This window comes from Lytechinus pictus, chromosome 10, assembly GCF_037042905.1.
Source record: "Lytechinus pictus isolate F3 Inbred chromosome 10, Lp3.0, whole genome shotgun sequence".
NCBI classification, from domain to species: domain Eukaryota; kingdom Metazoa; phylum Echinodermata; class Echinoidea; order Temnopleuroida; family Toxopneustidae; genus Lytechinus; species Lytechinus pictus.
In genome coordinates this window covers 15,526,472-15,538,488 of record NC_087254.1, presented here as the reverse complement: position 1 = coordinate 15,538,488, position 12,017 = coordinate 15,526,472, and the positions used below count along the sequence as shown (strand labels likewise).

Here is a 12,017-nt window from a genome sequence, read left to right as displayed (position 1 = left end):
ACACAACATGGATAGATTTTGATTACATATATTTCAAAAGAAACTTGTGCCTTTTACTCTTTTTGCAAGTTGCTCATCTGGGCCAGGTTACAAAAGATTACAATCCGTTGCAAACATTGTACTCAACATGACCACTGAACGCTAATTTTCTCTTACTGTTTCAGGGCCCAGGTGTACAAAAGTGATTCATATAATTCAAGTTTTTTAACCTTTTTTCTGTCAAGTAGAGAAATAATAGGATGCTTCCTGCTTTGAAATCGTTTAAATACATACTCTGTCGTGTCGGAGCAAGAATGCCCATAGCAAAACATTTTCGCGCAGCAGTGCAGAAACACCCTTACTGTACACAAAATACTTATGCGTGCTGCTGAAGGTGTCTTTGTGCGCAGATGTGTGGTGTTAAGGGAGTTCTTGCATCGACACGACGACTTAATTAACAAGACATGCTGCGCCAGCGCTACAATTTCACAGAAAAATTCTTGGTGGTCTTTCTGTTTGCTAACGGCCTTCCAGAGGCACTCTTCACAATATCATTTAATACTGGCATAAGAAGCAATACTAACGTATGCCGCATATAAGGGTGCAAATTTAAACATTTTGAACTACATACTGTAAAATGGGTCATGTTTGTATCTTAATCCAAACTACGGTACAGCATCTATTTTGGAGTGTGATCTCTTGCAACCCCGATTTGGTACATCCAAACAAACTTTTTGGTTAATACTTTGTCACTTCACTGCCCTCCCAGAGATATTCTGGATATGTCAAAATTTGAAGCACAACCAAAATGCCTGATTAAACCATGATACATGTAGGGTATTCAACAACAGCATTGCTTGGCACATTCATATTATGATAGGGCTTGGCATGTCCACATCGCTTAAAATCATGTACAATGTTTAGGCATTGCAAAGTAACATTATAATGCTGATTATTAGTACAACGGGTGCACTCGTACATTTACTGTAAATGTTCCCGCTCATGGTAGTTTACATGCATTGAAATAATCAATTTAGATTTTGAAACTTTAATGTGTTTCTCTAGCAAGGTGATTCTCTGTTAAGCATATAATTTCTTTTCATTAAACAGCACAATAAATAAATACTTCATCGTTGAGACCACAGCACAATATTAGGAAACAATCATAAATGCAAAATTCATATTTGCCACTTCCATCTATTAGGTTTTTTTCCTTTAAAATAACAACTTTTTCTCAGCCTTCAAGAGCTGTGACATTTTCTTAAAAAGGCACATATAACAAATATCAGTTACAGCTTGTTATCCTAAAGGTTCAAATACTTTAAAGGCTTGATATTCTGAAGATGTCTTAATCCAAAGGTTTGTGAATCTGAACAAAAAAAGTTCGTTATTGAAAACGTTTTTTTATCCATAAATCCAAGAATGAAAAAAAGGTATGTTACTTTTTTGAATATTTTTTAAATCCATAAAATTATCCAAAAATGAAATACTGGTAAGGCTAATATTCTGAAGATGTCTTAATCCAAAGGTTTGTGAATCTGAACAAAAAAAGTTTGTTATTGAAAACGTTTTTTTATCCATAAATCCAATAATGAAAAAAAGGTATGTTACTTTTCTGAATATTTTTTAAATCCATAAAATTATCCAAAAATTAAATACTGGTAAGGCTAATATTCTGAAGGTTTGTCAATCCATAAATCCAACAATAAAATATTAAAGGTTTACTATTCTGAATGCTTGTTAATCCATGAATCCAACAATGAAATAAGGTTTTGATAAATACTCCGAAAAATGAAAAAAGATTTGACAGCCCCAAATGAAGCAAGGTTCACACAGGTTGTTAGTTACATACTAACGAACCATATTTCATTTTCAGACAATCAAGCCTTTGGTATATAATGGTCCTTATTTCATTGTCTTACAACGTCAGATTAACAAACCCCGTTAGATTTTCAAATTAACGAACCTTCAGAATAATGTTCAGATTAACATTTTATGATTTTCAGACTAACATTTTGGTTTATGCAATTTGAATGGGTGGAAATATAGCTTTGGAGTAATAAACCTTTAGGAACAACAAGCATAAACTAACATTCAATATAATATTGGATGACAGTGTTACCATCCCTTCTTTTTTTAAATCATGACCAGGGGCCCGTAACACAAAGCTTAGTAATCATCTTAGAACAATTATTTACGATTGATTGCATAGACTACAGTGTACAATCAATCGTGTAATCAAGTGTAAGATCAATCACTGACCTTTGTGTTACGAGACCCAAAAATGATCCTGTCATCTTTGTTTTGCAGCGTACCACATATACAAAGCTGCTTTGTTTGCTGGTGTTAGTATTAAATTGTTCATCTGAAGTAAACATGTTAGATGTACACATTTGATATTAAATTGTAGTGCAAAATAATTGCCATATATTCACTTTTTACGCTTTGGATGGATATTAAAAACATTCAAAATATCTTTAAAAATAATGAGAAAGGATACACTACCTACCATTTTGTATAAACAGAATAAAAGATAAACATTTGCACACATAAAATATGAAAGGACTTTGACCACTTTTTAAACCTTACCTGGTCTCAAGCCCTCACAAGAAAGTTTATCTACTAGCTTTCCTATTTTGTCTCAATCAACGCCTTAAAATTTTTCGATTTTTATTCCATTTTCTTTCTTTCCTTTTTTTTTTCTTTCATTCATTGGGGCCTCGTATTGTCAGGGAAATATACCGATTAAATTACATTAAAAATAAATCATAAATGTACAGAGTTATAAAAATATTACAAAGAGTTAAAAATCTCCATTGCACGCAAACCACTTGTACGTCGATTTCAAATGTCAACAAGCACTGGCCGGAAAGAAATAAATAAATCCCCAGATTACACTCTTGCATTCGACTCCATATACAGTGTGTTAAAGACTTTGTTGACATTGTCAATTATAGATATTGATTCATATAATCTTCCACCCTCCTCCGGGGATTTTATGTACATGTATGTACAGTGTGTGTAGAAGAATGTAGCCCAATATTATTTAGGGGAAAAATTTGTAATGACTGAATTCAAGCAGAAAATTTGAAGTTTTATTACTGTAGTTGTTTTAATTACCACCACAAAGTATACATATTATTCATTGTTGGTAGTACTGAATATGAGAACTTGAGGGTAGTGCATATTGAACTCATGTACATGTGATACCTCCACCCACCCACCCCCCCCCCTCCCCTCAAGGAACTGTCAACATCTTCCAGGCATGTCCACAACACTTTTTAAAAGTGCACTGCATTAGGTTTTGCGGGCTAGATTAATGCTTATTCAAAAAGATTCATATAGATACACATGTTAATGACCAAGTGATATACGTATGACCACATGCCATTCAGTCAACATGATCAGCTAAATATAACCTCTATTGACGGTGAATCTCAAGTTCCATCAATTATATTCTCCGAGTAAAGCTTAATCAAAATGATTAGCCAATTTAAGAATGTCAGTATCAATCAATAAAATTCTGGCATTTGATTGCAATACCTCTCAGCTGAAAGCTGCTTAGTGAAGCACACATTGTACTTGTTTCAAGTGTCCGACTCTAAGAATACTGTCGGCCCAACCAAAGCTGCCAAAGCTCAAAAGATGTCTGAGTGAATATTTGCTGTGGTTGACAATATCAAAATCTATTCCATGGCAAGAAAATGTGAACCAACCATTGGCACGATCAAGTTAAAAACATCAGCATTGTCTCCACATCGACACAAAACTCACTGACTACTGCACTCTAGCAGTTCTCTCAAGATTAATAAAGACATCTCTAGATTTCTGTTTCAAAAAGGTTAATTCATCTTCTTTGAAGGAAGTTTTCGATGGCATTACATCATACATCCTCATCTTCCGGGTCCATCTTCTCTTTCCATCTCTTTGACATCATGCTAAGCACCGTCTGCGTTTCCTTCGTCTTACACTCCACGTGCGCCCTGAGCAGCCATGACAGGTTGTCGTCCAGAAAGTTCTTGAGGCCTGGAGGGAGCGGTACCACGTCCAGAACGTTGTGTTCGGGCGGGACGGCTTTCCTGAGGGCCTGGCAGCACCAGAACTGAAGGTTGCTGGGGAATGACTTGGTGTTTACTAATCTCATGCTGGATCTGGCTGCTGTAGAGCTGACGATGGGATACCATGTCTTACCCAGTAGATTCCTGGTTGCCACACCTACAAATCAGAATATAGGAGATCTTAGCTTAATAATCAAAGGTACAGAATTCAAATCCTGTCGCAGAACTTATGTCCTTTGGAAAGACAATGATCTTCAAAGGCAACACTTGACCAGAGTGAACTCACTGCATGGCAGGAATTCATTCTTAACCTGCTGGAGAGCCATATTATTGGCTGCTTTGCCAAAGTCAAGGTAATACTGTAATTGTAAAGTGCGAAGAGTTGGGTTGTCACCAGCAACTGTTTTAGTGGTGGAAATGTTGCCTAAATCTTGTCAAAGGAAAAGAAATCCACAAACATCTCTTTCTGCTCATTCTCATGATAGTACAAATTCTTCGTCCATGATGTTCATGTATGATGGGGAATCTGTATTTTATGTCCTCACATGAAAATAACATCTGACCTTCCAATTAAAATAATACATTTCCATTGGAATATGTACAAAAATCATAAGATGTTCATGTGTGACATTACAGTTTTTGGTTGCATTGCCAATGGGGGATCTCCATAACATACAGGCTCATAATATTTTCTTACTACATGTATTTATTAATTTTTTTCAAATTTTCATTAATGTTCATTAATCCGTTACTTGGATTTTTCGGTTTTATACATTTTGACTTCAAGTGTTCCATTCTCCTTTATGCCATGGCTTGATATGGCTTTTTCATAAATTATTAGACTGTTGCGAGCGATGGAAGAGAGCGAGGGAGCAAAAATTTCAACAGTCTTATTACAAAAATCCAAGCTTATGATAGATTTTGATATTCAGAAAATATATTTAACCCTAAATCCCTTTCTTTTCTTTTCTCTTTTTTGTTGTTGCTTGATCGTGAACCCCCCCCCCCCCCCCCTCTGCCAGTGCTTTAGGATATCTGGCCTCCTTGACCAAACACAAAGTCTGGTGCACACAAGATCTGTTACGATCCAATTTTCAAAAGAAATTGTAATAGAATTTTATATGAGGTTAACCAATATAGTTTTAACGATCAAAATGCCAAATACTGAAATAAAAATTTGAGTCTACTTCAAGCCTCCTAGCAGGAATAAAATCAAATTCAATTTCAAATTGCATGATGGCATCACCAGCTGAGACTTGAAGTTGATAATGATTTTCCTCCAACCATAAGCCTTATAAGGCTTGCAGCAAATTCTGATTTTAGTCCTAACATGCCAAAATCTAAATAAAACAATTGTACTTCGTAGAACTTCCACATTTAATGCAAAACGTGATTTGTTCTAATGTTTGCATGTATCATATCGGACGGTTCAGTGTGCAGCAGAATCAAACCATGCATTATATCAGACCTACCTAGATGTTTCCCATTCCTGTAATAGGTGAGAGTTCCAAACCACATGTCCAGGTGCATGCCGATGATTGCTCCCTGGCCAAACTTGCTGCAGTACATACGACCGATGCCTCCCTTCTGAAAGCGACCGGTGTAGGAGAGTCCACAGCTCTCGCTGCTTGGCTCGTGTCCCAGCATGCTACAGAAAGCCCTGGAGTACTGATTTAGATCAACTTGCTGCGTACCAACACCTATCATCTGTCAGTGACAAAACAAACTCCAAAATTGATAAAGTCACCCTTTTCATAGATTGAAATCTGGGCCCCGGTATCACAATACTTAGTGCTCAATGGTATGGTTGATTTTTACAACTCATTACATTTACCAGCATGTGCAATCAAGCAAAGAAACAACTGTCTGATCAATTTACAGGCTAGAATGCTGCCCATATAAATTAGAATAATAATTGGAAAACTGAATAGACTTATTATCATGCAGCACTGTGCCAAATCTCACCATATCTGTGCCATAGACCGGCGAGACCATCTTGACCTCCCAGAAGAACTGACCGTCCTTCATGTTCTCTGACCCCCTGGCTGCTGCAGTCCCACAGCTGTAGTCCAGATGAAACCGCACTTCAGTCTTCATCTTGGCAAGACAGCATGCATTAGACTTGGCATTGTCATCCCACTGCCATTCAAAACCTGAAGGAAGAAGTCACAAAACAACGTGGGTTAGGCAAAAAAATAAAAAAAATTGTTTATTTTATAAAACATTTTTATTTATTAATTTCTGTTGTATTTCTATTTTTTTGGAGGTGGGGGGGGGGGGGGGGGGCTACATGTACATTTCCTTACCTACTGTAACCTACTGTCTTTTTCTAAAACATTGGATAAGCTTAAGATTGCAATGAACTGTGATTTTCTGGGGCTCTTAAAAATCTCCTGCAAATTCCATGGCTCTTTTGATCAATTTAGGGGCAAAATAACCCCAAGCCCCCGTGTATTTTTTCCCCGACATCTGGTTATAATAATCAACTTGTTCATGTACCAAACTCTTATTTATGTAAAGAATACATGTACTGTAGCTCGATCAGACTGAAAGACTTTCATAAAGTTCTGGAAATATTTTTTTAACCTCGCAAATTGATTAAAAGCCCAATTAGCAGCATGCATTTACCTTTTATCTATTTATTTATAAGCAGAATGTAAATAACATTTTAAGTGGCTCCTTCATGTAGGCCTACATGTACAATATCCTCACTGAGGGGCAAATAGTTATTAAAATTTACTTAAAGGTCAAGTCCACCCCAGAAAAATGTTGATTTGAATCAATAGAGAAAAATCAAACAAGAATAACCCTGAAAATTTCATAAAAATCGGATGTAAAATAAGAAAGTTATGACATTTTAAATTTTCGCTTATTTTTCACAAAACAGTTATATGCACAACTTGGCAACACGCAAATGAGAGAGTTGATGAAGTCCCTCACTCACTATTTCTTTTGTTTTTTATTGTTTGAATTATACAATATTTCCATTTTTACAGATTTGACAATAAGGACCAGTTTTACTGAACAATAAAATGTTAGAAAGTCAATTGTAATTCCCCATGTTCATGAAGGAAGAAAACTTATTTCACCTTCCAATGGGGAGAAAATTTCCATATTTCATATAATAGAATACAAAAGAAATAGTGAGTGCGTGACGTCATCAGTCTCCTCATTTGCATACCGACCAGGATGTGCATATAACTGTTTTGTGAAATTTAGCAAAACTTTAAAATGTCATAACTTTCCTATTTTACATCCGATTTTGATGAATTTTTCAGTGTTATGCTTCTTGGATTTATCTCGTTTAGTTCAAATCATCTATTTGTTGGGGTGGACTTGTCCTTTAATATACAGTGTATATTAAACACGTATTTTCAAAAGGGGCATGAAATCATATTGTATCCACTACCCAGGCAATTATTAATCCATTCATTTGCAAAGAAGAGTGGATTGCATAATCTACATCATGAAACTTGTTGTGTATGCACAAATTAGTAAATAACAGGGCACACTGTGTCTGTGAAAAAAAGTGAAACCATTGTCAATATTTTTATTCATTGTATCCTTGGGACAAAAGAAAAAGGGACAATTGCCCTCACATCCAAATTTTGTCAAAAATGCTGAAATGTTTGGGCCAAATTGTGTCCATCATCCCAAACAATACATGCATTTCTGTATGAATGAATGTGACTCTCAACTGAATGGAGTCAACCTCTTAACATTCTGGGTTATTCAAATTTTTTGGGGCATCTTAAAGGCTTCTCAAACAATACACCTGTGTTATGGGAATGTATTTGTGTTATGCCTGGATTTTAATCAAAGCAATGTTTGCTCATGACAACCTAAGACTATCCCTAAATGCCAGCAAATACCAGCTTGCATAGATTACAGAACCTTGCATTCTTGTTAACTTATTGAACTTCATTGAATTTGAATCAGTACTAACAAAGCTGTGTTTTCAATTAAGCCTTAGAAGAATCTAGAATAATGAGTGATGCAAAATTTTAAATGCAAATTGCTTCTTTGTAGGAACCTAGTATCACATTCCTCTTGGATGTACATTGTGCCTGTGCCTTGTCATTGATTAATGAATACTTGGATTCCAGTTCGCATACATTACTTGTTGATATGTCTGGCAAACCTATGGCAAGTTTTACAGGTTGTCCAAGAACAGCATTTGTGTTGACAAGTTGACAAACAATGTTCATTCTCAGCTAAAGATTTTAGGTATGCCAATTTGTTTATACAGTACAACAATCAATGTTATGTAAGTTGCAGTTGAAAGAGTTATGCAAAACCAATGATTTATTCTGGAATGTAGAGATACAGTATGTAACATGATCAAGAAATGTGAATAGCACATAACCTTGTCACCCCCCCCCCCCCCCATGAAAGGGGAAGGGAACAAGCTATGAACAAGTAGTGCAAAGTGAACAAAAATGGAAACCTTGAGCCAAGAAGTCCTCATTATGCATTCCACACACAAGATTCAAGAACATCCCTTGTAATTGCTTTTTATATAAGCCTTTAGAATGGGTGCTATGCAGGTTTCACAATGTATTCACCCTTTTTACCAATGATGAGCAATGAAGGGGTGATCTTTTGTCTAGTGGATATTGTAGAGGGTACAATGACTTTCACATTTTGTCCACTCTTTTTTTTTCACAAATCAAGTAGGCCATTCAAGTCAGACACACCCAATACGGTAATATTACAAATCAAGTGGTGTGTGTTTATTTGAGTTTTGTCAGACAAAGATCAGATGTAAACTTTTAGATAAAATTATTTTAAAACACTTATTGCGAATTATTGCGCTTTGTAAATTGTAATCATTTAACCCTAACTTTAAGTGGTACCAACATGTACATCTCTGTAACTTTGTAAATGATTCATGACATCGGTTTAAAAGCTTTAGGACAAAATTGCAAAATGTTAACATATTTTAACCTTGTATTGGGATGGAATTAGGGTCAATTTATTGGGGGTTTTAGTCAACTAGGCTACATGTACATTACGGTACTTTCTTGCTAACGTTACGCCGGACAGTTAGGGTCGTCCCATTAGATATCAAATTAAATAAGACCCCCACAGCGCAATAGCAGCATTAACAATTTATAGATCACCATGGTTATACATATTACATGTATGGAATGTAAAACTGTGAATTTAGAATTGGATCAAATTATTAATAGTCTACCTACCGGAATATTTATTGTTCCTTTCATCTTCCTCTGCTCCACTGGAGCTCATCCCCATCTCTTCTTCACTCCCAAACCCTGGCCAGCCTGCACCATCTCGTAAGATCCCAACACCAGACTCCACACCAGCATGCTGCCTTCGGGTCGGTGCCAGTGACTGTGGTGGTGTGCCGCCCCTTAGCGGGCTTTGCCAGGTTGGATACGGAGCCGGAGGTGGGGGTGGTATGTAGGAGATCACGTCGGAGGCCTGTCCCGATCCCGTAGACGATCCATGGCCTTCCGTTTGTGTTGGCGAGCCACCGACGACGCCGTCCGGGTGCCGCTGACGGATTAAACTATTAACAATAAGGTCAATGGCAGGCGAGTTGTCTCTGGATCTCCTGCTCGATGACCCCGACAATGGCGATGTTGAGTTTGATGGTGATATACTTGGAGAAATTGACCCTTTTCGCCTTTTCTTCGGTGGTTGCATGACTTCATCATTCGTCTGTTTCGGGCTGGTCTTGGTCTGTTGTTGTGGAGTCGAACTTGAATTCGCACTCGTACTCGCAGATGTTGACGGTGTTTCTACCTTATTTTCAGCTTCTTTCTTTTCATCCGCACTTAGTTCTGTTATGCTTCGCTTGTTTTTATTAAATTCCTCCATATTAACACCAGTTTTGGTTTACGCTGGGGAAATATTTCGATTTTCTTGACCTCGTTTCCGGCTTGTTTACCTGGTGAGCGCGCTGGAGCTACTGATATGTAATAGCATATGTAATATACCGTATAGGCTAAGATTTTCTGTGCACCTGACAAAATTATACGAAATGCAGGCGCTACGTTTGAATGCGCGAATAATCCCGTGTACACTTTGCATTCGTGTTGCGTGGATTTTCTAGAAACGCCTGTATGATAAAATCTATTACAAACATGCGAGGATACACGTGACTTGTCTTGGAGTTCTCATTAGCAGAACAGAATAAATAATAATCATTAAATCCGATATGACAAGGATAACAACACAACGGGATATTGAAATCCATCAAAATGATAGTGATAAAGAGCAATGACACAAACTGGTAAGGTAGAACAAAAGTTGTTGTTACTGATTTGATGAATGATTGATGATGGTGGTGATGATGATGATGATGATATTAATGATGATGATGATAATGATGATGATGATGACGACGATGATGGTGATGATGGTGTTCGAGCCCTATGTATTTTTTTAGTCCTATCTCTACATTGTTCACGTATTTTTCCATAGCAATTTATATGACTTAATTCAAGAAGGGCCTCTTTATTAATCTCAAATCAAGTTCATACAGTCTCTGTAGAGAATACACTTTCGCTCACGAGTGACATGTTCTATTATATTGCCAATCAGTGGCGTAACAGGGGTCGGTGGCCAGGGGGGGGGGGGGGCAAGAGCCAAACATTTCCCGGTCATATCATGGAACAGACAATGGCGTCATAAGGCAAACATTTTGAGGGGGGCGATATATGGAGTATCGGGCAAATATATATATATATGCGAGAGAGCGAAGCGAGCGAGCAAAAATTTTGACATTTTTATTGCAAAAATCAAATTTTGTAATAGATTTTGACATAATGCTAAAAAGATAATATAATAATATTTTTTGTACGCCACGTTGAACAGGATTTTTGTTATGATTGTGCGCATCAATGCGAAGCTCTATATGCTCGAGGGGGCCCAATATGGCGCTTGTGGCAAGAAGTAGCTAAATATAAGTCCCGAGCGAACGAAGCGAGCGAGATAAAAAAAATTAACCTTTTCATGATAATCTAACATGAAGATAGATTTTGACGTGGTATTCAGAAAAATATTATACACTTTTCCTTTGCTTTTCTTTCTTTCCTCCTTTTTTTTTTGTTTGGTTGCAGAACTTTTTGGGGCCATGGTCCAAACTCATCCATACAATAGTGCTTTATGAGTGGGGTCCGGGGTGGAGCCCCGGCACCTCTTGATATTAAAGCCATTTTAAACCTTACAGATGGCACTAATTTTAATCAAATTGCGTGTATATTTATATAGCTTTCACACAACACTTAAATTCAGTGCAGTTGTGTACCGTAATCATCCAAATATTTTGAGGGGGCACACCATAGCAAATGTGGGATAATTTGTAAAAAGTCGCCAGCGAGCGAAGCGAACCAGAAAGAAAAATGGCCTTTTGAAATGAAATTCTAATTATGTGATAGATTTTTACATCATAGCAAATATCATGTCATATATTTTTTTTCATTTATCTCATTTCGCTGCCTCCTTCATTTTCTTTTATTTCCCTTTGGCTGTGGAACCACCTCCCGTACGCCAGTGCTTCAACGCAAACCTTAATGCATGGGGGTTCATATAGGGGCCCGTTATAGAGCCCTTTAAAGGTTACAGATGAAGAGCCCCCACTGCACGGGGTCTTGACTCTTGGACAGAGCCCCCGGTAGCTTTGGAGATTTAGCAAGTTTATGATAGACTGTCATACGAAATTACGCTATATACCATCCATCTTTCTTCCCGCTCGTTATCTTAAATCCTCAGCAGCCCGGTAGTAATATTTTGTCCCTTTTCTTTATTTTCCAATTTAGATTTTGCTTCATTCCATTCTACCTTCATTTCCCGCTTTTGTTTGCCTTTTTGTCATCTTTAATTTATTTCCCTGTCTTATTAATCATGCTAATGTATTTGTATATCGGGGGAAATTGTTCTTTCTCACATGTTTTTCTTTCCTTCCCTTTCCCAAATTCTTTCCGTTTTCCCTTTTTATGTTTTTTTCTTAGT

The 12,017-nt window shown here is 37.0% G+C and overlaps 1 protein-coding gene across 1 annotated transcript; it reads right to left on the bottom strand.

The window, feature by feature from the left end:
- Positions 1–2,259: 2,259 nt before the first annotated feature.
- Positions 2,260–10,128, bottom strand: LOC129269152 (SPRY domain-containing SOCS box protein 3-like). The gene is made up of 4 exons (XM_054906610.2): positions 9,239–10,128; positions 6,003–6,190; positions 5,510–5,744; positions 2,260–4,194 (listed from the first exon to the last, which is right to left on the bottom strand). The coding sequence occupies exons 1-4, from the start codon at positions 9,879–9,881 to the stop codon at positions 3,863–3,865; spliced, it is 1,398 nt and encodes a 465-aa protein (XP_054762585.1). The 5' UTR covers positions 9,882–10,128; the 3' UTR covers positions 2,260–3,862.
- Positions 10,129–12,017: the final 1,889 nt, after the last annotated feature.

Coding starts and splice junctions, on each gene's coding strand:
- LOC129269152 (XM_054906610.2), bottom strand. CDS start 9,881: ATGGAGGAATTTAATAAAAACAAGCGAAGCATAACAGAACTAAGTGCG. Junction 6,191..9,238: donor AAGGAACAATAAATATTCCG/GTAGGTAGACTA, acceptor TTCTTCCTTCAG/GTTTTGAATGGCAGTGGGAT. Junction 4,195..5,509: donor CAGGAATGGGAAACATCTAG/GTAGGTCTGATA, acceptor TCTGATTTGTAG/GTGTGGCAACCAGGAATCTA.